Source organism: Coregonus lavaretus (assembly GCF_964263955.1).
Source record: "Coregonus lavaretus genome assembly, chromosome: 5".
Taxonomy (NCBI): domain Eukaryota; kingdom Metazoa; phylum Chordata; class Actinopteri; order Salmoniformes; family Salmonidae; genus Coregonus; species Coregonus lavaretus.
In genome coordinates, this window is record NC_139992.1 from 11,634,729 (window position 1) to 11,661,215 (window position 26,487).

The 26,487-nt window shown below is 40.2% G+C and overlaps 2 protein-coding genes and 1 pseudogene across 3 annotated transcripts; 2 read left to right on the plus strand and 1 right to left on the minus strand.

Annotated features, from left to right (window-relative positions):
• Positions 1–8,001: 8,001 nt before the first annotated feature.
• On the plus strand, positions 8,002–20,245 carry LOC311129580 (gamma-crystallin M1-like; the record flags this gene model as incomplete). The annotated part of the gene is made up of 3 exons (XM_084161922.1): positions 8,002–8,016; positions 19,581–19,832; positions 19,946–20,245. The coding sequence occupies 3 exons, from the start codon at positions 8,002–8,004 to the stop codon at positions 20,243–20,245; spliced, it is 567 nt and encodes a 188-aa protein (XP_084018048.1).
• On the plus strand, positions 13,775–14,709 carry LOC311129587 (gamma-crystallin M2-like; the record flags this gene model as incomplete). The annotated part of the gene is made up of 3 exons (XM_084161930.1): positions 13,775–13,783; positions 13,933–14,175; positions 14,437–14,709. 3 exons carry the CDS (start codon positions 13,775–13,777, stop codon positions 14,707–14,709), a joined length of 525 nt encoding a protein of 174 aa, XP_084018056.1.
• Positions 20,246–22,416: 2,171 nt separating the features above from the next.
• LOC311128809 (gamma-crystallin S-1-like) lies at positions 22,417–26,152 on the minus strand (annotated as a pseudogene). Its single transcript has 4 exons — positions 26,141–26,152; positions 23,542–23,585; positions 22,841–23,083; positions 22,417–22,695 (listed from the first exon to the last, which is right to left on the minus strand). The product of its transcript is annotated as a gamma-crystallin S-1-like (transcript).
• Positions 26,153–26,487: the final 335 nt, after the last annotated feature.

Consider the following 26,487-nt stretch of genomic DNA (forward strand, 5'->3'; position numbering starts at 1 on the left):
TGGCACCTACTACTATACCCCGTTCAAAGGCCCTTAAATATTTTGTCTTGCCCATTCATACCTCTGAATGGCACACATACACAATCCATATCTCAAGGCTTAAAAATCCTTCTTTAACCTGTCTCCTCCCCTTCATCTATACTGATTGAAGTGGATTTAAGAAGTGACATCAATAAGGGATCATCGGTGGTGTAAAGTACTTAAGTAAAAATACTTTAAAGTACTACTTAAGTCGTTTTTGGGGGTATCTGTACTTTACTTTACTATTTATATTTTTGTCAACTTTTTCTTCACTACAGTCCTAAAGAAAATAATGTACTTTTTACTCCATACATTTTCCTTGAGACCCAAAAGTACTCGTTACATTTTGAATGCTTTGAAGGACAGGATAATGGTAAAATTCACGCACTTATCAAGAGAACATCCCTGGTCATCCTTACTGCCTCTGATGTGGCAGACTCACTAAACATAAATGCTTTGTTTGTAAATATGTCTGAGTGTTGGAGCGTGCCCCTGGCTCTCCATAAATTAAAAAACAAGAACATTGTGCCGTCTGGTTTAATTAATATAAGGAATTTGAAATTATTTTAACTTTAACTTTAACTTTTGATACTTAAGTAAATTCTAGCAATTACAATTACTTTTGATACTTAAGTATATTTAAAACCAAATACTTTTAGACTTTTACTCAAGTAGTATTTTACTGATTGATTTTCACTTTTACTTGAGTCATTTTCTATTAAGGTATCTTTACTTTTACTCAAGTATGACAATTGGGTACTTTTTCCACCACTGGGGATCATAGCTTTCACCTGGATTCACCTGGTCAGTCTATGTCATGGAAAGAGTTCCTAATGTTTTGTACACTCAGTGTAGTTTCGTAGTGGAGACATTGGCCTCTTCAAGACCACACTTCTCCCCTTTGACCTCTTCAGGACTACACACCTCCCTTTGACCTCTTCAGGACCACACAATGACACTAAGTGTAAAAGATTACTGGGTATTACAATATGAATGGCACATGCAGAGTCTGCAATTCATGTTCACTATGTATGTGACAGGTGGAATCTTCAAAGAGCTGGGCAGGTCACACCGACAAGGCACAAGCAGCTCAGCTACCATGTGAGGAATCACAGAGTAGGATAGTAAACATGGTGCTGATGGTGATATCAATTCCAGGCATTCCCATTGAATTAATGTGGCCATTTTGTTCTCTGATATTCTTGTTCCACCATTGATTAGTATGAAAAGGATGAAGTTCATCCTTGATCGATTATTCTTTGTATCAATCATTGATCAATGTTCAATGTTCTGTCTTTATGAATATTAACCCATAAGAGTCTAAGCCCTGTCTAAGCTTGATGGAAAAATTGAATTTGGCCTTACTGCTATTAGCCCATACAAACGTACTGAATAACAGATTCACTACATGGAACAACAGATAGTCCACCCAAATAAATCAAAAGGAAGTTTGTTCTGAAGTGTCTGTCCTATACCTGAGAGATATAAAAAAAATAAAAATAAAAAAATATATAAAAAAGATCAGGATACATTTGTTATTTTGTTTTTACATGTATTTACCCCTTATTTCTGGAACTAAAAAGTGTCAATATATACTTCCATTAATTTTTTCAACCGGTACCAGGGGACCTTCAGACGAGGTCTATGGGTATCCAAGAGCAAAACAGGTGACATGTACGTGTTCGCGAGAGTCTCGCCTTTCCACAGAGGGGTCATATAGTGTGTAGCCCAAACTGTTTGGACGCTACAGACAAAAGTTGTCAGATCGGCTGTACCGACTTCAGACGAGTCCCACCGTTCGGATACTACAGACGATTTTGTGAGAAGACTGATTTCAGGATGTCTCATGGTCTGACAAACACAGCTCTAGCGCTGTCACCTTTCACTGCAGATGTGGAAGTGCGACACAGGCAGATGCAGTGGATTGAGACGCATCCAATGCAAAAAAAAAACGGAAGGATTTTTATAGGGATTTTTTTGTACGCTAATTATATTTCCACAGGGTAACATATTTCGACCTTATGTTTTTTTTTGAGTGCAGTGGTGACTTCACAGACATGCTCGGCCTACTCAGCCGGTGTAACTCCATCAAGGTGACATGTAGATGCTTCATGTTAGGAGAAGCACAACTACACTGGCCACCAGTACTACCTGTGTCCAGGAGAGTATCCTGGCTACCATCGTTGGATGGGCATCAATGAATACATCAACACCTGCCACATCATCCCCTTGGTGTGCTCTCTGTTTGTATGACTGCCCTTGTGAAAAAGTACGTTAATAAATGTATATTTATAAACAGTTTATGAAAATTGTATAAACGTATATTTATAAACATTTATGAAAAGTTCATAAATGTATGTTGCCAGTTCACTTTTTCCCGAACTAAAAGCAAAACATTTACTTGTATTATATGTTTATTTTACTTTCAAATAGTACATTCAGAATGTATATATATTTTTACTATAAAAGTATGTTCAGATACAGTGGGGAAAAAAAGTATTTAGTCAGCCACCAATTGTGCAAGTTCTCCCACTTAAAAAGATGAGAGAGGCCTGTAATTTTCATCATAGGTACACGTCAACTATGACAGACAAAATGAGAAGAAAAATCCAGAAAATCACATTGTAGGACTTTTAATGAATTTATTTGCAAATTATGGTGGAAAATAAGTATTTGGTCAATAACAAAAGTTTCTCAATACTTTGTTATATACCCTTTGTTGGCAATGACACAGGTCAAACGTTTTCTGTAAGTCTTCACAAGGTTTTCACACACTGTTGCTGGTATTTTGGCCCATTCCTCCATGCAGATCTCCTCTAGAGCAGTGATGTTTTGGGACTGTCGCTGGGCAACACAGACTTTCAACTCCCTCCAAAGATTTTCTATGGGGTTGAGATCTAGAGACTGGCTAGGCCACTCCAGGACCTTGAAATGCTTCTTACGAAGCCACTCCTTCGTTGCCCGGGCGGTGTGTTTGGGATCATTGTCATGCTGAAAGACCCAGCCACGTTTCATCTTCAATGCTCTTGCTGATGGAAGGAGGTTTTCACTCAAAATCTCACGATACATGGCCCCATTCATTCTTTCCTTTACACGGATCAGTCGTCCTGGTCCCTTTGCAGAAAAACAGCCCCAAAGCATGATGTTTCCACCCCCATGCTTCACAGTAGGTATGGTGTTCTTTGGATGCAACTCAGCATTCTTTGTCCTCCAAACACGACGAGTTGAGTTTTTACCAAAAAGTTCTATTTTGGTTTCATCTGACCATATGACATTCTCCCAATTCTCTTCTGGATCATCCAAATGCACTCTAGCAAACTTCAGACGGGCCTGGACATGTACTGGCTTAAGCAGGGGGACACGTCTGGCACTGCAGGATTTGAGTCCCTGGCGGCGTAGTGTGTTACTGATGGTAGGCTTTGTTACTTTGGTCCCAGCTCTCTGATGGTCATTCACTAGGTCCCCCCGTGTGGTTCTGGGATTTTTGCTCACCGTTCATGTGATCATTTTGACCCCACGGGGTGAGATCTTGCGTGGAGCCCCAGATCGAGGGAGATTATCAGTGGTCTTGTATGTCTTCCATTTCCTAATAATTGCTCCCACAGTTGATTTCTTCAAACCAAGCTGCTTACCTATTGCAGATTCAGTCTTCCCAGCCTGGTGCAGGTCTACAATTTTGTTTCTGGTGTCCTTTGACAGCTCTTTGGTCTTGGCCATAGTGGAGTTTGGAGTGTGACTGTTTGAGGTTGTGGACAGGTGTCTTTTATACTGATAACAAGTTCAAACAGGTGCCATTAATACAGGTAACGAGTGGAGGACAGAGGAGCCTCTTAAAGAAGAAGTTATAGGTCTGTGAGAGCCAGAAATCTTGCTTGTTTGTAGGTGACCAAATACTTATTTTCCAACAGAATTTGCAAATAAATTCATTAAAAATCCTACAATGTGATTTTCTGGATTTTTTTTTCTCAATTTGTCTGTCATAGTTGACGTGTACCTATGATGAAAATTACAGGCCTCTCTCATCTTTTTAAGTGGGAGAACTTGCACAATTGGTGGCTGACTAAATACTTTTTTTCCCCACTGTAGATGTATAGTATACTGTATATTTCACTCTCAAAAAGTAAACTTGGATCATTCTAATTTGGGTGAGAGATATGCCAATTATACAGATGTAGGATCTTAATTTGAGCCAGTTTGCTACAGCAGGAAAATAATGCTGCAGTATCAGGAAATGTGAATTATAATTAATGGACATTTTTAGGGGTTGATACAGTTTTTGTTAAGGCAAATCAAGTCTGAAATTTCACATTGGAAATGACAAACTTTAGAAACCTTTTTAAAATCAAATGAACCACAAGTTAGCATTTCCTGCCGTGCAGGAAAATTCCCAGCAACAAAAGTGATCAAATTAAAATCCTACATCTATACTGTGTGTGGAATTCTGGGTTAACATGCTCCTGGAAGATAATTGCTAAATTAATTAAATTAATAAATAATTGTTTTAATCCTATGATTAAATGTCAGTTACAGTGGCTTGCGAAAGTATTCACCCCCCTTGGCATTTTTCCTATTTGTTGCCTTACAACCTGGAATTAAAATTGATTTTTTGGGGGGTTGTGTGATTTGATTTACACAACATACCTACCACTTTGAAGATGCAAAATATTTTTTATTGTGAAACAAACAAGAAATAAGACAAAAAAACAGAAAACTTGAGCGTGCATAACTATTCACCCCATCCCAAAGTCAATACTTTGTAGAGCCACCTTTTGCAGCAATTACAGCTGCAAGTCTCTTGGGGTATGTCTCTATAAGCTTGGCACACCTAGCCACTGGGATTTTTGTCCATTCTTCAAGGCAAAACTGCTCCAGCTCCTTCAAGTTGGATGGGTTCCGCTGGTGTACAGCAATCTTTAAGTCATACCACAGATTCTCAATTGGATTGAGATCTGGGCTTTGACTAGGCCATTCCAAGACATTTAAATGTTTCCCCTTAAACCACTCAAGTGTTGCTTTAGCAGTATGCTTAGGGTCATTGTCCTGCTGGAAGGTGAACCTCCGTCCCAGGCTCAAATCTCTGGAAGACTGAAACAGGTTTCCCTGAAGAATTTCCCTATATTTAGCGCCATCCAACATTCCTTCAATTCTGACCAGTTTCCCAGTCCCTGCCGATGAAAAACATCCCCACAGCATGATGCTGCCACCACCATGCTTCAGGGATGGTGTTCTCGGGGTGATGAGAGGTGTTGGGTTTGCGCCAGACATGGCATTTTCCTTGATGGCCAGAAAGCTCAATTTTAGTCTCATCTGACCAGAGTACCTTCTTCCATATGTTTGGGGAGTCTCCCACATGCCTTTTGGCAAATACCAAACGTGTTTTCTTATTTTTTTTTTTAAGCAATGGCTTTTTTCTGACCACTCTTCTGTAAAGCCCAGTTCTGTGGAGTGTACGGCTTAAAGTGGTCCTATGGACAGATACTCCAATCTCCACTGTGGAGCTTTGCAGCTCCTTCAGGGTTATCTTTGGTCTCTTTGTTGCCTCTGTGATTAATTCCCTCCATGCCTGGTCCGTGAGTTTTGGTAGGCGGTCCTCTCTTGGCAGGTTTGTTGTGGTGCCATATTCTTTCCATTTTTAAAAATAATGGATTTAATGGTGCTCCGTGGGATGTTCAAAGGTTCTGATATTTTTTTATAACCCAACCCTGATCTGTACTTCTCCACAACTTTGTCCCTGACCTGTTTGGAGAGCTCCTTGGTCTTCATGGTGCCGCTTGCTTGGTGGTGCCCCTTGCTTAGTGGTGTTGCAGACTCTGGGGCCTTTCAGAACAGGTGTATATATACTGAGATCATGTGACAGATCATGTGACACTTAGATTGCACACAGGTGGACTTTATTTAACTAATTATGTGACTTCTGAAGGTAATTGGTTGCACCAGATCTTATTTAGGGGCTTCATAGCAAAGGGGGTGAATACATATGCACGCACCACTTTTCCGTTATTTATTTTTTTGAATTTTTTGAAACAAGTTATTTTTTTCATTCCACTTCACCAATTTGGACTATTTTGTGTATGTCCATTACATGAAATAAAAATAAAAATCATTTAAATTTACAGGTTCTAATGCAACAAAATAGGAAAAACACCAAGGGGGCTGAATACTTTTGCAAGGCACTGTATTACATTTGTTACAAGTTGATGCAGGTGTGCAGGTGTGTGTGAACAGGGGTGGGGGTATGTAACCATAAAGATTTGTAATGGTCCTCTGATTGTCAGATAAAGATAGAAGTTCTAAGATTATACAATTATAACTATTTTTTTCAACTCAAATCAATAACAGGTGCCTGGATCCTACATCATTCGACTGACTCTATGAGAGACTAGAGTATGGTGGGCAGATGATGGATCTGGTGGACGACTGGCCCAGCATCATGGATCGTTTCCACATCAACAACATTTTCTCAACACATCAACAACACATTCTGCAATGTGAAAGGAGGAAACTTGCTGTTCTACGAGCTCCCAAACTACCGGGGAAGGGTGCACCATATAAGGCCTGGTGACTACACACTCTTAGAAAAAAGGGTTCCAAAAGGGTTCAGCTATCCCCATAGGAGAACCCTTTTTGGTTCCAGGTAGAACCCTTTTTGGTTCCAGGTAGAACCCTTTTGGATTCCATGTAGAACCCTCTGTGGAAAGGGTTTTTACATGGAACCCAAAAGGGTTCTACCTGGAACCAAAAAGGGTTATTCGAAGGGTTCTCCTATGGGGACAGCCAAAGAACCCTTTTAGGTTCTAGATAGAACCTTTTTTTCTAAGAGTGCAGGAGATTCAGCAAATGGGGCAGAAAGAGTGCCAGAGTGGGTTCCATTTGATGAATCATGTACTACTAAACATACCCTCCTCTCAATTCATTGGACGTCGTGGCTAGAACCCAAAATGGTTCTACCTTGAACCAAAAATAGTTTTACCTGGAACCAAAAAGGGTTCTCCTATGGGGACAGCCAAAGAACCCTTTTGGAACCCTTTTTTCTAAGAGTGTATTCAATAAACAAATAGAAACTTGGGACTCGCATATTCTAATAATTAACTATTCAATTATCCTACGACAATGACCAGATGGCATATTCCACAATTAGAATATCTGCCAGATACTATATTGGTATATGCACTCACTAACTGTAAGTCGCTCTGGATAAGATGACTAAAATGTAAATGTAATTATAGACATTCATATTCAGATCATTCTATTGATTGGCTATTTATCTGATTGGTATATTTGTCAGGGAGCATGCACAACAAATGTTGCACCAGATTTGAGCTACCTACCTTATTTTCATATGCAGTCCCTATGCGTTGTAACCTTGACTTCTTGAAACAGTGACTTAGAAAGCAGTAAGGTGTCCATGGATGGCTTCTCAATATCCAGGAAAGGTAAGACCACGTTTGTGAAGGTAGATTTATGTCTTGTGTGGGCCATGTTCATTGCTCTGATTAGATACAGTTTATAACACATATGCTACTGTAAATTGATAATTACCATGTGTTTATTCTACAAAGATGCACAAACTAGGCTAAGTTCAAACAAATACTATTATTTGTTAATTTCATGGCCCGTGTGTTGGCTCCCTAACATGTACAGTAGCTGACGACGACTGTATAATGAATATGGTGTTGATAGGTTTTGCTGATGCTGTGCAGTGAGTGCATCAGACTGGTATACAGTAGTGTTTTCTGAGAATTCTGATGAACATGGGGGATAGAACAATAACTGGTTACGCACGGCCATTTATACATAAACAGATTTATTTCACCCACCCCCACCATTGAAACATCATCACTATGACTGAGGGATATATTTGAATGACAATACTTTATGCTGTGCAATCATACAGCTGCTCTGTGTGTGTTGTTTTTATAAAAGACAGAGCTGGACTGAGAGACATTGAGCACTGAGCAGTCACCCCCATCCACCGCCAACATGACTATGGGCAAGGTAAGAAAGAAGTCCATGGTTTTACATATTTTCTGATTAAAACTAAACAATTGTACAATTATATTTTAAAGTATTTCATTAATTTCCCCTTAGTTTTACATGCACGGTTTCTACAAATAGATCAGATAATACAACCAGTTTAGCAAACAGATCTCATGCAGTTTAGCGACATTAGTCCTGTAGGTTTAGAGATAATGATATTATGTGATGTTGTGGTTGTTTGCAGATCATCTTCTACGAGGACAGGAACTTCCAGGGTCGCTCTCATGAGTGTAACAGCGACTGTGCCGACCTGCACTCCTACTTCAACCGCTGCAACTCCCTCAGGGTTGAGAGCGGCTGCTTCATGGTATACGAGCGCCCCAACTACATGGGAAACCAGTACTTCGTGAGGAGGGGAGAGTACCCCGATAACCAGCGAATGATTGGCATCAACGACTGCATCAGGTCCTGCCGTATGATCCCCATGGTGAGTGACAAGGTTTGAAATACATATAGGGACTACATGTTGTACAGTTGCCAAGGCAGCAGCTACTCTTCCTACATTTCATAACACTTTCCACAACACACTACATTGAAGGAAACTCATAGTTTGTCACTGAATGATTCAAATATCTGGCATACATTTTCTATTCTTTATAGTAGAGCCAAAGTCATAACCAGATACATTTTGATTTCTGCAATTATATTGAACATTTATTTTATTGATTAATTATGATAGACTGGGTTGTGCATAAATGAGCTACCTACATATAACATGTAGCTGCCATCAGATAAATCAGTCACAAATGTGTTGAATATAACATACATCTAAATTACAAATAAATCCTCAGCAATATTTACCTCTAAATTCCCCATTATCTTTAATTAAATGTAAGAAATTGACTATACAGTAACCATGTAATAACTATGTAATGACTATACAGTAACCATGTAATAACTATGTAATAACTATACAGTAACCATGTAATAACTATACAGTAACCATGTAATAACTATACAGTAACCATGTAATAACTATACAGTAACTATGTAATAACTATACAGTAACATCTAATGACTATGTAACTATGTCATAACTATGCAGTAACCATTTAATGACTATGTAATGACTATTAAACTATGTAATAACTATGTAAAGACTGTGTAACTACTGTATGTAATAACTATGCAGTAACCATGTAAAAACAATGTAACACCTGTTTGATCCCGTTACAGCACCGCGGCAACTACAGAATGAGAATGTACGATCGTCCTGACATGGGCGGCCAGATGATCGAGCTGAGCGACGACTGCCCCAACGTCCAGGACCGTTTCCGTATGTCCGACATCAACTCCTGCAACGTGATGGACGGCCACTGGCTGATGTATGACCAGGCCAACTACAAGGGAAGGCAGTACTATGTGAGGCCCGGCGAATACAGGAGGTTCAGCGACTGGGGAGGCCAGAGCCCCAAGATCGGCTCCCTCAGAAGGATCACCGACTTCAACTAAACTACTGCTCCATTTTAAACTATCAACTGTCACTCTGTCCACAATAAACTTTGACTCGTAATCAAAAACCTTCTCTGTTTCTTCTCATCTTTTCATTGAGATTGGTATATTCTCAAAACTCAACCCCATTGCTTGAGACCCTCACTGCTGATAATTCACACAAAGTTTGCTGATTTCAATAAACCTCTTTACGCAGTCTAAATACGTTTATTGATAGAGTATTTGAGATATATCATTTATCTTGTTCTACAGTAGGCTCTAGATATCTAAATCCTACACAAATCATTACAGCACCTCAACCATTTATGTTCCATGTTGTATATCAAAACACCTAATCATTACTAGAGTATTTGTTTGTCCTGATAACTCATGTCAAAAAGTACAGATTGATCACGAAACCCCACAAAAAATGCATGTTTTGGCAAAAGAATGCAAGCAGACAAAGCGTGAGCCGCTCTCTCCCTGTTTGGGGCCCCATAAGGCATTAGCCAGCTGTACATGTATTGTGGATAAATTTATCCATACCATGATCCGAAAAGAAGTAGACTGTATGCAGTAGTTCTGACTGGAGAACGTAGTGAATTTGAGAATTTGAGGCATCACATCAAAAACGGTGAGTGCACCTGTAAATCCTACATTCATATAGTTGCAGTCACATTGGCCTACTAGAATTGGAATTTAAACTGTGCCTAAATCATAAAAAACATAATGTATGATTAAAATGTTATTTAAATGATTATTTATTGATATGCATATTAAATAGAAATATGAATGCTAATTGTACAGACCAGAATTTATATATATGTTAATCAGTACCTTTGCCTTCTATGTACCTGCTATAGTTGAAAGATGAGAATCAGATTTTTATAAAGTAGTTTTGATTTTATGATCTTACTTACATGCCATATTTAATGATATATGAATGCAGCTTGTTTTCAAGAATGCACCTATCAAATAATATAAAGACAAAGAGATAACATAATCCCTAATAAAGATATTCTGTAACAAAACCAAGGAAAGGAAAACAATATAAGGGAACCAGATCATTATTTGGTTAGATGCTGAGTTTAATGAGCTATGTACTATAAGGCAATATCTCAATATTTCTAAGGGCAATATTTCATTTTGTCTTCGTCTAGCGACTACATAATGTGCGTTGTCTTGAGAACTCCTTAGCATGCCAATAAACCAAACTGACTCTCTGCTCCACTTGTAGTCTTCGTAGTGGTATCATATCTTGACACACTTTTACCCCTAACATAAAGCCAAGTAATAAATCAATAAGAAGTGGGGTAAGACAAGACAGATCCTAACATTCAACAATGTTCATGTAGAAGTTCCAAAAGTAAAGTAATCTTGTTTAACAGCCAGGTAATAAAGCAATCAAATGTGGGGTAAGACAAGACAGATCCTAACATTCAACAATGTTCATGTAGAAGTTCCAAAAGTAAAGTAATCTTGTTTAACAGCCAGGTAATAAAGCAATCAAATGTGGGGTAAGACAAGACAGATCCTAACATTCAACAATGTTCATGTAGAAGTTCCAAAAGTAAAGTAATATTGTTTAACAGCCAAGTAATAAATCAATAAGATGTGGGGTAAGACAAGACAGATCCTAACATTCAACAATGTTCATGTAGAAGTTCCAAAAGTAATGTATAAGATAAGTACTGTATAGGTCACATGATCATTTATGTACAGGCATCCGGGCAGCAGGTAGCCTAACGGTTAAGAGCATTGGGCCAGTAACTGAAAGATCACTGGTTCAAATCCCCGAGCCGACTAGTTGAAAAATCTGTCGACGTGCTCTTGAGCAAGCCACTTACCCCTAATTGGTTGCCAGGATCCTGATGAGAGTGCGGAAACACCATCACAACCCCTCCATCCTGCCATCTCTGCACTGGCTCCCCGTCTCATTCCGGATTGAATTCAAAACCCTCCTGCTGACTTTCCAGTGTATTAATGGAAACGCCCCTCCTTATCTCAAAGAACTGCTCTCCCTCCATAACCCCACCCGCAGGTCAAGCGGTAGCCTGCTCCTCCACGCCCCCAGGACCAAGCTCTGCTCCTTGAGGGATCGGGCATGCAGCATGACTGCCCCCAGCTTCTGGAATGCTCTCGGACCACCTGAGGGCACCACAGACTCTGGGCTCCTTTAAAACGGGCCCAAAGACCTTTCTCTTTAGGAAGAGCTATGCTCCTTGGTGTTCTTGTCTCTTGTAGCGTCAGCTGGGTTCTTTGTGTCAGTTGCCCTGTCTAGTTGTGTCCATTTTTTTCTATTTGGTTTTCTTTTTTCTTTTATGCACTTTGAGATTATTCTTTATTATGAAAACTGCTTTACAAATGTAATAAATTATTATTATTATTATTATTATTATTATTATTATTATTATTATTCATTGCTCCTGTAAGTTGCTCTAGATAAAAGCATCTGCTAAATTACTCAAATGTAATGTCCTGGCAGCCTTCAGGAAGTGAAATGGAAAAGTTTCCTACTTCCTACTTTGTTCAGTGCAAGTACCCATTCTCTGAATGATACAGCAGTTTGTTATGGACAGATGAACTAACTATAAGCGACAACAAAGCATGGCCAATAACTAGACATTCTTCTAGTCTCTGGGGCTTGTGAGGTACAACTGGACCCTTCCTAGTGGGAAAAACAGGTTGAAATTACATTACAACTCAATTATAACTAGTTCTATGGCGGCATTTCAACCATCTTTGTCCACTGGGTTTAGACTAAAGTCAGACATTTTTGATATCCTATCTTCACATTCCCTTTTCCATTAAAATACAGTTATTTAAAAAAAAGTTGTGAACGACGAGTTTCTAACATATACTGATTTCATCGTAGAATTCGCAGTCCTTCTATGGAACAACAATGAGGATTTAGGAATAATTAAATGTGGTTTGATGTTTTGATCGGGACTTCACAAGTACTATTTGATATTAAAATGTTTTTAAAACATATTATGGGGTACATTTTCAGTAACCTTTCCATCAGCCTGCCAAAATAAAATAAAGAAATCTATATTGCCTAGTATCATATACACTTTCTATGATCGAATGGCCTGTTATAAAAAACTATTTTATATCAATCTTTGCTTCATTTCTTGGCTGTTATTGACATAGGGCTACAGCATAGCCAACTACCGTTAACTAGAGAGCTATGTAATGTTCATGAAATTACATTTTGCTTTTCAGCACAATACCATTGTTTACTTTTATGCAAAACATGTAAACACAGAGTTGATTGGCATTTCTGGGGATAAAGGAATGACACAAACAAATTGTTTGTTTACCACGTAAAAGCAAGCTGCAATTAGTCAAGGATGGTCATGGGAAGAGCGTTAGCTAAGCAGGCCAATAAGGAGGATGTTTTGGACTGTCCTTGGCAGTGGATATGGTAAGTTATTGAATGGTTAGTGAATAAAAGCTAGATTGTGGCAAAAAATGAAAAAACTTACTTTTGGTGTACTCGTAATGGTAAAGGTGGTGGTAGTGGTTGGTCATAATGTAGTTGTAGTAATATTCCGTTCCTAATCATGTTGGTGTTGTGATTAATGTACAGTAAGTAGCCTATGACACATTGATATTGACACATCATGTACTGTAAATAGTCCATGTGTTACAAGCAGAATGCAATTTTTCAGACTGTACTCATTTGCATAAATAGGGTTGAGAATGCAGATGAGATTGGATAGTGAATGGCTAGGCTAGTGCAATCCAGAATCCTTGGGACGTCCCTAGCCTGAACCCTAACCCTAACCCTAACCTTAACCCTAACCCTAACCCTAACCCTAACCCTAACCCTAACCATAACCCTTAGATAACCCTAACCCTGACCTTAACCCTTACCTCAACCATTTAAAATGTAAACTTCAATGGGGTAAAGCCAGAGTTGGGATGTCCGAAGGATTCCAGATAGCAAGGACCTGAATGGCTACCTCTAGTGTTACGCATCATTTTTAATGCTAAAGGGATGTTCCATATTGTTCTGTACCTATTGTCTATTGGACGGGTGGATACCATACTAGTCTTTTCCTTTGTCTATGCATGTCAAAACATCAAACCAGTAATTATTTATCCTGTTTTTCCAAATACAAATCCATATTTCTCACCCAATGTTGTTCTCCAACAAAAAGGAAAACATGTGCCAGTACCCTGAATTATAACTATGTGAGCATTTGAATAACAATACTTTGTTTGTCAAGAGGTAGTATAAAAAGCTCTGAAAACATGTGGAATCTCTCCAACGGAGACCATGGGCAAGGTAGGACTTTTTCCCTGTGCTAATGAACTGTAAACTCTGACCATTTTACTCCCTTCTCTGCTCTATAATGTGCTCAGTATAGATAGTGGGTCCCACCCCACCATGTCAGCCCAAAGTGGAACTTGTCATTGGAATTTCTTGATTTGCAGATTACATTTTACGAGGACAGGAACTTCCAAGGTCGTAGTTATGAGTGCAGCAATGACTGCACAGACCTGCACTCCTATTTCAGCCGCTGTAACTCCATCAGGGTGGATAGCGGCTGTTTTATGATCTATGAGCGTCCCAACTACATGGGTCACCAGTATTACATGAGGAGGGGAGAGTATGCTGATTACCAGCGTTGGATGGGCTTCAGCAGCTGTATCCGATCATGCCGTATGATTCCAATGGTAAGTTCTGACTGGGCATGGACGTCTTACTTAGGCAACGAAAGGAACCTGAAGATTATTATCAAGAAAAGAGAGTTGGAGCATAATTTATTTATCGTTATGAAATTATCTCTGTTTTATGATTTTTATTTATGAGCTTCCTGGAACTATCCAGGAAATGGATTTTGTTATTTAACACCATCTTGCCATTAGAGTATCCATCTACTCTCTGTATGGTATCAACTGGACGCCATTTTGATTGTTCTTCCTGTTGCTCCACAGTACCGGGGTTCATATAGGATGCGAATCTACGAGAAGGCCGACTTCAGTGGTCACATGATGGAATTCATGGACGACTGTCCCTGTGTGTCTGATCGTTTCCACCACCGCCACGTCTACTCCTGTAACATCATGAACGGCTTCTGGATCTTCTACGAGTATCCCAACTACCGGGGTCGACAGTATTTCCTGAGACCCGGAGAGTACAGGAGATACCGTGAATGGTGCGCCACCTGCGCCATTGTAGGCTCCTTCAGACGGGTCACTGACTTTTAGCCATCCTGCTCAAGCACCTGCTGTAAATACATGCATAGTCATTAAAATGGTTGAATTTTTAACCCCTTTGACTTTACATTTTCATTATTGAAATAACTAATATTCATTAAACGTTCACTGTATTTATGTGGTTTTAAGTTGGTATAAAATGACACTACCATATTCAAGAATTATTCAATCAAGGTCAGGTCATTACTTATGCAAACAATTATCAACTACCACTTTGTTGTGGCCTAGCATCCAGTATCTCATATATTGACCAATTACTTACTATGGAACTTACTGCATTAAAACCTGAAAACATATACCACTCATCTGGAGGTCACTGTTTCAACTTTCAATTCCAGAAAGTTGTAAAAAAGACTATGTCTACTAGACTTTCGGACACTGAAATCAAACGGCCTTAGCTACCATAAGTGACTGTCTAAGAAAGAGCTTCTTAAACTTTTCCAGCTAGTGACCCAAATTGTCGTCCAACGACCCAAATTAAGAACAAATGGCATGTGATTATAGATGTATTGTTATAACTCACGACCCACCTTTCACATGCCCAGGGGCCACTTTGGGTCTCGACACATAGTTTAAGAAAAGCCCTGGTCTAAGGAGTCAGGCATGACACCATCATGCTTAGAAGAATGTAATGTCATGTAATATTTTTAATTGTATATAACTGCCTTAATTTTGCTCGAATGCAGATTAGTGGAAAGTATAACTGAGAAAATATTTTAACATTAATAAAATAGTAATAAATACAAACAATTCCTAAGTATTTATAGCAATTAGTAAAGCATTTATGAGCATATATAAATATTTAGAAACATTTATAATGGCTTATTCATGAAAGTTATTAGTGTTACCAAAAGTGGTTTGTGCTAAGGGACTGCCTAAAAATACAGAAATTCCAGTATAGTATTAAATATATATATATATATTTTTCACATAAAAAAAGACCACACAATTACTTTGTGATGCAGTTATGTATGAAAAGGCCAAAAAAAAAAAGAAGACCATCATTATCATCAACATGAGTTATCACTCCAATCGACCAACTTGTGGTTAGAGTGTTCGCCCAGAGATTGGAAGGCTGGGAGGTCAGGTAGTAAGGCCCTGCAACAGACTAGCGTCCTGTCCAGAGGGTGTAGTGGTACATCATGCTGCCTCACGCTACAGAAACAGGAGACAGACTAGCGTCCTGTCCAGAGGTTGTACTGGTACATCAAGCTGCCTCACGCTACAGAAACAGGAGACAGACTAGCGTCCTGTCCAGAGGTTGTACTGGTACATCAAGCTGCCTCACGCTACAGAAACAGGAGACAGACTAGCGTCCTGTCCAGAGGTTGTACTGGTACATCATGCTGCCTCACGCTACAGAAACAGGAGACAGACTAGCGTCCTGTCCAGAGGTTGTACTGGTACATCATGCTGCCTCACGCTACAGAAACAGGAGACAGACTAGCGTCCTGTCCAGAGGTTGTACTGGTACATCAAGCTGCCTCACGCTACAGAAACAGGATGGGCTCCTGCTCCTATGAGCCGATCCTGCTCCCATTAACCGAGGCTCATGCAAGGCTACTTACTAACCTACCTGTCACTTCAATCAGAACTAAATAATATGATATTAATCCTCAACCATTCTTGATCCTGTCACTGGTGCGAGGGGAAAAGGGTTATGGACTGGTGGACTGAAATGTTTGATGCATCGTAAAAGGGTTTGACAAATATTCAAACAATTACATGAGGTAATTGTAAGATAAAATAACGTTCATTCTGGTCTCAGAAAAATCAGAAATCAGCATTGTATCACTTTAGTAATCAGTAATTAATTAATTGTTAGATTAAATACAAATATTTCAAAACGTTCAATAAACAATTGCAGGGATTACATATGTGCATAGCTACATACAGTATATTGCATAAAATGAAGTGACATGAGAGAAATAAGGAAGTCAATTGTAACAGCACAATCATACTTACATTTACATTTACATTTTAGTCATTTAGCAGACGCTCTTATCCAGAGCGACTTACAGGAGCAATTAGGGTTAAGTGCCTTGCTCAAGGGCACATTTACGTCATTTAGCAGACGCTCTTATCCAGAGCGACTTACCAATTGGTGCGTTCACCCTATAGCCAGTGGGATAATCACTTTACACATTTTTTTTTTTTGGGGGGGGGGGGGGGGGGGTAGAAGGATTACTTTATCCTATCCCAGGTATTCCTTAAAGAGGTGGGGTTTCAAATGTCTCCGGAGGGTGGTGAGTGACTCCGCTGTCCTGGCGTCGTGAGGGAGCTTGTTCCACCATTGGGGTGCCAGAGCAGCGAACAGTTTTGACTGGGCTGAGCGGGAACTATGCTTCCGCAGAGGAAGGGGAGCCAGCAGGCCAGAGGTGGATGAACGCAATGCCCTCGTTTGGGTGTAGGGACTGATCAGAGCCCGAAGGTACAGAGGTGCCGTTCCCCTCACTGCTCCATAGGCAAGCACCATGGTCTTGTAGCGGATGCGAGCTTCAACTGGAAGCCAGTGGAGTGTGCGGAGGAGGGGGGTGACGTGAGAGAACTTGGGAAGGTTGAACACCAGACGGGCTGCGGCATTCTGGATGAGTTGTAGGGGTTTAATGGCACAGGCAGGGAGGCCAGCCAACAGCGAGTTGCAGTAGTCCAGACGGGAGATGACAAGTGCCTGGATTAGGACCTGTGCCGCTTCCTGTGTAAGGCAGGGTCGTACTCTCCGAATGTTGTAGAGCATGAACCTGCAGGAGCGGGTCACCGCCTTGATGTTGGCGGAGAACGACAGGGTGTTGTCCAGGGTCACGCCTAGGCTCTTCGCACTCTGGGAGGAGGACACAGCGGAGTTGTCAACCGTGATGGCGAGATCATGGAACGGGCAGTCCTTCCCCGGGAGGAAGAGCAGCTCCGTCTTGCCAGGGTTCAGCTTGAGGTGGTGATCCGTCATCCATACTGATATGTCTGCCAGACATGCAGAGATGCGATTCGCCACCTGGTTATCAGAAGGGGGAAAGGAGAAGATTAGTTGTGTATCGTCAGCGTAGCAATGATAGGAGAGGCCATGTGAGGATATGACAGAGCCAAGTGACTTGGTGTATAGGGAGAAAAGGAGAGGGCCTAGAACTGAGCCCTGGGGGACACCAGTGGTGAGAGCACGTGGTGCGGAGACAGCTTCTCGCCACGCCACTTGGTAGGAGCGACCGGTCAGGTAGGACGCAATCCAGGAGTGAGCCGCGCCGGAGATGCCCAGCTCGGAGAGGGTGGAGAGGAGGATCTGATGGTTCACAGTATCAAAGGCAGCAGACAGGTCTAGAAGGACAAGAGCAGAGGAGAGAGAGTTAGCTTTAGCAGTGCGGAGAGCCTCCGTGACACAGAGAAGAGCAGTCTCAGTTGAATGACCAGTCCTGAAACCTGACTGGTTTGGATCAAGAAGGTCATTCTGAGAGAGATAGCAAGAGAGTTGGCTAAAGACGGCACGCTCAATAGTTTTGGAAAGAAAAGAAAGAAGGGATACTGGTCTGTAGTTGTTGACATCAGTGGGATCGAGTGTTGGTTTTTTGAGAAGGGGAGCAACTCTCGCTCTCTTGGATACAGAAATTCATATACTTCATATGCAATTCTGACGTATGCACCAGCACCTATCAGTCCCAGTCATCTTTTTGAACTGAATGAAATACAAGCACTTGTGACTTGAAGGTGTGATGGTTGTCATTGTAAATCAATCACCCATCAAAACCAATTCTTATGTTCAATTCATTAAACTAAAATTATTCAATTAATTTAACAAAAATGAATCAGCGCACTATCCAGTGAATAAATGACAAATACAATTTACAGGCAGGTTAAACAACCATTTCCTTTAAAATTATGATGTTTTATTGTTACATACACCGCATAGGTGCAGTGAAATGTGTTGTTTTACAGGGTCAACCATAGTAGTAAGACACCGTTGGAACAAATTAGGGTTAAGTGCCTTGCTCAAGCACATGTCGACTGATTTCTCACCTTGTCAGCTTGGGTATTCAAAACAGCAACCTTTCGGTTCCTGGCCCAACAGACTAACTGCTGGGCTACCTTCTGCCCTACCTTTCCACACTTTACAGGTATGAATAAGAATCTATAGTTGCATGTTATCAGATTATTATTTCAAGTACATCAAATCATTATAAAAGCGCTGTTCAAACATGACCAATATACTGTACTAGATTGAGGGCATCATAAAATCACTTATTTTTTCACTATGACTGTAAAATTAACTGTAATATTGGTCTCCATGTGTTCAACAGAGATGTGTACTGTAAATCGACCTAATCTCAGGTTATCTACTGTACGTCCTCGATTACCAGACCATAATGAATGCAAAGAACGTTCTTACTGATAAGAGTACACAAAAGTTATGCTTATAATGTAACCGACAACACAGGTCATCCCTGCCAGAAATGTATGGATGAAAACCATTGTTACACTTCATAGGCCCTGTTCAGCAAAAGCCGTCATACTGCTCAATCATCAGCTTTGGACATTTGAATAACAACACACCTTGGCCCCCTGGTTTCTGTATAAAATTACCACAGAGTGATGGTAGAAGTACAAGCTGATCCACTGTCAACTACCAACCACCAACATGGGCAAGGTAATCTGAGCTGACTCACAGTAGCCACATGTAGGCTGCAGTTTTACAATAGTAAAATGTACATCCTATATTCTGTAAATATAATATTACAGTAACATTATTTAGCTATCTGTTATAGGAATCAGTAATCCAACATTACCAGTGTCTAAAAATACAATTAGCCTACAGTAAATGCTTGATGATTTTTTGCCATTTCAGGAATAAAAAATATATTTCCCCCCTTTTCCAATAGATTACTTTCTACGAGGACAGGAACTTCCAGGGCCGCTCTTATGAGTGCATGAGCGACTGCCCTGACATGTCCTCCTACATGTCCCGCTGCCAGTCCTGCAGGGTGGAGAGCGGCTGCTTCATGGCGTACGAGCGCCCCAACTTCATGGGCCAGCAGTTCTTCATGAGGAGGGGAGAGTACCCTGACATGCAGCGCTTGATAAGCACGGGCATGATGTTCGACAACATCCGGTCCTGCAGAATGATCCCCCAGGTAAGACACCTTATCTCATGTTTTATACATTATTGTGCAATTGCCTATTTTAGGATGAGCAACTTTCAAAGAACATAAACATCCTAAAATAATGTTTTAAAAATGCATTACAGCACAGGGGGTCCTTCAGGATGAGGATCTACGAGAGGGAGAACTTCGGAGGCCAGATGATGGAGCTGATGGACGACTGTGACTCCATCCAGGAGCGTTACCGCATGTCAGACTGCCAGTCCTGCAACGTGATGGACGGCCACTGGCTGATGTACGAGCAGCCCCACTTCAGAGGCAGGCAGATGTACATGAGGCCTGGAGAGTACAGGAGCTTCAGAGAGATGGGCATGGGAATGGGAGGCATGAGCCAGGGATCCATGAGATTCATGAGCATGAGGCGTATCAATGAAATGTGCAATTAAATGTATTTAATTGTTCAAGGTAATAAAATAATTGAAGATCTTTCATAACTAAATTGTCTGTCTGATTTTTATCTACCGGTATTCGGCTTGAGGCAAAACAATTTGCACACCATATTTAAGATCACTGAGGCTTTGTAAGTGGGCGGCAGGTATCCTAGTGGTTAAGACGCATTGAGCTGTTAACCGGAAAGTTGCTGGTTTGAATCCCTGAGGCAACTAGGTGAAAAATCTGTTTATGTGCCCTTGAGCAAGGCACTTAACCCTAATTACTCCTGTAAGTCGCTCTGGATAAGAGTGTCTGGTAAATAACACCACAGTGATTACATGTAGAGCATACTGTAAGTAGTATGGTGCAAAGTCTTCAAGTAACTCTTTTACATTGTGCAAGCTAACCCTAACTCCAAGTTTCGGGTCATACATGAACGCTTTTGTGAAGTTTTTGAAAGACTTTAACGTACAATCAAAATTATTTATAAAAGGGGGTTATAAGTAGTTTATAAAATGTTAGTTATTTAGTTCATGGATAATTATAGTAGAATGGTTGAAAACATGTGCTTGTCATTTAGCTGGTTGCCTGAGTTTGCATGACTGCACTGGTATTCATTTCAGTAGGACTCAATAACATTGCAATCATATATAAGCTCACTATTTCGCAAGCACCAAAATAACAATCACATAATTTCAAACATTGTGTTATAACTGTTTATTTATCTGCTCTATAAACTAATAATTCACATTTTATAACATGGGGGTGGCAGGTATCTTAGTGGTTAAGAGCGTTGTGGCAGCGTTGTGGCAGTAACCGAAAGGTCGCTGGTTCTAATCCCTGAGCTGACTAGGTGAAAAATCTGTCGATGTGCCTTTGAGCAAGGCATAAGCGCGTCTGCTAAATGACTAAAATGTAAATGTTAATGGAACAACTGAATTCCATGTAATTCTTTAAAAAAATATATTTTTATTTTGGTTAATCTATTGTGTTATCGTGTTATGGACAGTGGGAGACAATTATGACAAAGGAGACCAACCAAGGCAGTATTCGTTACCCCGTTGCCAGCGGGTATGCGGGGTCTGGAATCGGCAGCTCTACCACTAGACCAGACTCTGTTACGTTCCATACAATTCTAAAGGGAGTAAAATATTCCTATGAGGAGTACCTAATTACCCAGAGTGCTTATTGCACACATCACATGGGAAGATGATGCCTTTATGTCTCAACTCAAGGCCCACAACTGTGGATGCAGCTGGTCTGCATATCAAAGAAATAGCATACCATATTTATGGAGTATGTTACTAAGGGACAGCATACATAAAGGCCCAAATCCTAACCTCAGGACCATGTGCTAAACTCAGACTTGTGAAAATTGTGCGTTGAGATCAAATTAAGATTACGTTAGGATTCTGGCCATTCCACAGTGGAATCAACACCACATGGGGTTGTTGTTACTCGACTATGTTGAGTTATTTTTCCGTTTACTCTCTCAGAGTGAAAAAGCCTCATTATCATATTTCCCAGCATGCTTTGTTGCAGGTTGCTTTTTAGAATAGTTTGTTTGAATATCTATGTTTCTGCATGCACAATGATTGATTAGTTGATCTTATACTACACAAAGATAAATAAAGTACATTTTTTTAAACTAATACAATCTGTAAGTGGACTTATTTCACCCGTTATTGAGATGGTTGTTCCAGTTTAGATGGTTTAGGTAGTAGTCTCATTTATCAATCTTCCCTACCTTTCGGTGGGTCACATATACAGTACACACTAAGAAAGTGTTACATTTAACACTTTGGGTGTTAAAATTCAGATCTCAAATTTGCTGTGTGAGTGTTATGGTTTTACTTTAGAAGTAAAAAGTATTTTAGTTGTGTGAGGTAAGCATTGTTACGTCTTTGGATAAATGGCTTGAAAATATAAACCATTATTTGTTATTGACTATAATTTTGTGTTTGGACGATGAATATGACCATCAGTTTTCTCTCAAAACGACAGTATAAGACGTAAAACTATTAAATGTCTCGATTCAACAAATATGCTGAAACTTTGCAAGGTGTATAGTAGGTCATACATACTTATTGAGTGAACACTATAGAAGACAATAGGATTGCAGGTGGACCTAACTTTATTTCATTTCAATGTTAGGCTCAGTTTCATGTTGATGATGTATTGCCTGTCAGTTTGGGTGAGCAACAACACGTCTGATTGAACCAATCCTTGAATTGATGGCTCCCCAGTCACTGTATCTCCTGTACTCGCCAGGCCTCAGGAGATACTGCCTGCCTCTGTAGTTGGGATGCTCATAGAAGAGCCAATACCCCTCCATAACATTGCAGGAGTGGATATCATTGTACTGGAATCGATCATAGAGGGAGGGGAGGTCATCGGCAAACTCCAACATCTGACCGCCAAAGTCAGAGCGCTCGTAGATCCTCATCATGTGAGCTCCCTGATTCTGAGGACAAGGAAGAGAAGACGCCTACATTCATTCAGTTTCTTTACTATTAAGTTTCAAGTTTCATGTTTATTTGCCATGTTTATTACTTCATACGTCAATGATGGGTTAACTTGTATACCAGGAAAGAGGAATATGGGCTCACTTGAGGGATCATGCGGCAGGATTTCACGCAATCATTAAAGCCCATCCAGCGCTGGTAGTCGGGATACTCTCCCCTTCTCAGGAAGTACTGGTAGCCCATGTAGTTTGGGCACTCATAGACCATCCAGCTACCGCTCTCCACTTGTATGGAGTTACAGCGGCTGAAATGGGTGTGCAGGTCGGCACAGTCGACGCTGCACTCATAGGAGCGACCCTGGAAGTTCTTGTCCTCGTAGAAGATGATCTAAAAATAGGAATGGAAGTAAACATGCATACAGATGTAGGATCTTAATTTTATCACTCTTTTGTTACTGAGAATTTTCCTGCACCGAGCTTCGTGATTTACATATTTTTTCTGCAAAACCACACTAACACATGGTTATATTAACAGTATGGCACTTTTCATGTAGCCTGCTTTTTGCCAGCTAATAGCCTAACCACCAATCAAGTGACATTATGTACTAAACGTTCAAATCCTGTTGCTGCAGGATTATTGTGCTGTGAAAATGTAGGTCAAATGAAGATCCTACATCTGTATGAACAATGGAAAGAACATGTGTATGGCTGTTAAAACAACCCCATTCAGTTTTGTTCATGAAAAGGATCTCTCGCAGGTGTTCAGTGTTCTATGTTCTGTCAGACAAACAGTGAGCAAGAACGTGCGACGGGACAAAAGATGTGCAGCAAAACAACATGCCTTACCTTTCCCATTGTGTTGGTTAAATTTGGTCACACTGCAACACTGACTAGGCAAACCATGGCCCTTTTTATACCCTCTAGGAATAGAGACATTGATTTGTTGATCAATTAACTTTAGATGTCAGCTTTTTTGAAAAGATAGCACGGCTGCCAAACTACAAAAGATAGTTATTCTTCTTTGTCAGCAGGGTGAATTACCTTTTTGTTATGTACACAAAGGCTTCAATGGTGCTAATTAACCCCTCATGTAGTGGACATGTGTTTATCAGTGGAAAAACAAGATCTAGTAACTTAAAGAACAGATGACAGAATACCCATCCCAAAGCTGATGACAGAATACCCAACGCAAAACTGATTTATCAAGCATTTATTTGATCTTTAAAAGTAGGCTCTCACAGATACACATTCATAGATTTTTAGGAATCACCTTTCACTGTGGTGAATATTAAATATGATCAGATGTGCACAAATATCACCATTATTGTTTGACATATACTACTTGCTGCATCGCTAGCTACATACAAATATGATTCATGAACATTTCAAACACACAGCAAACTACAATAAAAGTATGATGGATTATAAGAAAAGGACAGATTTGAATCCCCTTGCCTGGTGGTTTCCGTACTGTTTCAGTGGTGAGGTTTTGGAATATGTCCAGCCAAACTTGTGCTCGTGCCACCTCTGGTCTCAGTTGATCGACAGCCAAGTGAGGGGCTGCGGGTGTGGCCAACAACCCAGGTCATGTGATTGACTGTATTGATAGAGTTTTACACCATAGCCAACAGGAGAGTGACTCTAGTGGCCAACAGAAGAGTGACCTTGAATATTAACGGGACTCATTTTGACTGTATTGAATGGCTGCTTCCTGATTCTCCAGTCATTTCCAGAAGTGCGTAATGCAACCTGAATGGCATGACTGTGAATTGGAACAGGACAAACTGTTAAACTGTACTTACTGTGTACCAACATGCTCAATATTAATACATTAAAATAGCAAACTGCTTCCACAACATCTTGCAATTCCTCTATGCAACAACTCTGTCAGCTGATAGACAATCACAACTTAGTATGAAGTTAGTTTGAGGTTAAATATACAATTTAGAGAGATTGCGGTTCCATTATTTTTGGTAATGAAATATTAATGTCTATGGCTACAAAAGAAACCAAAAGCTTTTGCTTTCACGGTAAGGAAACATAGTGACTACAGCTGCAGAACCTAGGCCAAATTCCCCATGCTATTTGTCAATGCCAAATCTTGTGATGGTTGACAGCCTTATTCTAGCAAGATAACCATTATTATATATTTTTGTAGGAAACATGTTTCTGTAGGGGTTGATGTATGAGCAGCCTGCTTCCTAACGCACAACATTCACCAAATGCATCATGACGTACTACTGTATATAAACAATGTGTTTGTTATTCATTCAATCTAATTAGTCTATTTTTACATGTTATTTGGTATTAGTCAACACTTTGTTTATTAGAAAAGTATACATATCTATATTATGCATATCTACATAGACATTATGATATACAAATTGTATGTGATATAAACATATATATGATATGATAAATACATATAAAATATAAAATAATGTATTTGTATATAAATATAAAATATAATTTACTATATAGAAATCATAATATGGGCATCTCAGTCTTTGGAGGAGTCTGAAATCTATAAGGATTGCATCTAATGGTTAAACCTATAAACTCATCGTATTTGAGATACAATAATTTGACTGAATAATTTTCCTTGACCTGTGATCTCCGCCCAATATCCAGAACTCTGTTCTTATACTGTGGAGGTGCTGCCCTCTCCTGGGTTTCCTGTGACTTTTCTAAGTGGCAGTATGTGTGTAAGAACGGCAGTAGGTGTGTAAGGACGGCAGTATGTGTGTAAGGACGGCAGTATGTATGTAAGGACGGCAGTATGTGTGTAAGGACGGCAGTATGTGTGTAAGGACGGCAGTATGTATGTAAGGACGGCAGTATGTGTGTAAGGACGGCAGTATTTGTGTAAGGACGGCAGTATGTATGTAAGGACGGCAGTATGTGTGTAAGGACGGCAGTATGTGTGTAAGGACGGCAGTATGTATGTAAGGACGGCAGTATGTGTGTAAGGACGGCAGTATGTATGTAAGGACGGCAGTATGTATGTAAGGACGGCAGTATGTGTGTAAGGACGGCAGTATGTGTGTAAGGACGTCAGTATGTATGTAAGGACGGCAGTATGTGTGTAAGGACGGCAGTATTTGTGTAAGGACGGCAGTATGTATGTAAGGATGGCAGTATGTGTGTAAGGACGGCAGTATGTGTGTAAGGACGGCAGTATGTGTGTAAGGACGGCAGTATGTGTGTAAGGACGGCAGTATGTGTGTAAGGACGGCAGTATGTGTGTAAGGACGGCAGTATGTGTGTAAGGACGGCAGTATGTGTGTAACATACATGCTACAGCCTTGGAGGTGTTTATTACAAAAAGTCTTCACTTCAATAAAAAATTAATAATGTACTGTTTCATAGCTGTTTAAAGGGGCAATCTGCTTTGGTAAACAGCTGAGGGAATGGGCTTGAAAAGTGTAACTACTTTCAAACTCACGGACAGAGCCATGATATTGTCACGCCCTGGCTCTGGGGACACTGTTATGTTGAGCCAGGGTGTGTAATTCTATGTTTGTATTTCTATGTTGGCCTGAGTGACTCCCAATCAGAGGCAACGAGTGTCAGCTGGTTGTCTCTGATTGGGAGCCATATTTAACTGTCTGTCTTTCACTTTGTGTTGGTGGTTTCTTGTTCGTATTTTGGTTTGTGTATGACCATTGACTATCACGTCGTCCTTTTGTTGTTTTGATCGTGTGATCATCAAATTAAATAAATATGTTCACATTCAACGCTGCGCCTTGGTCCTCCTCCTTAGACGATCGTGACAGATATCAACAGTATAGT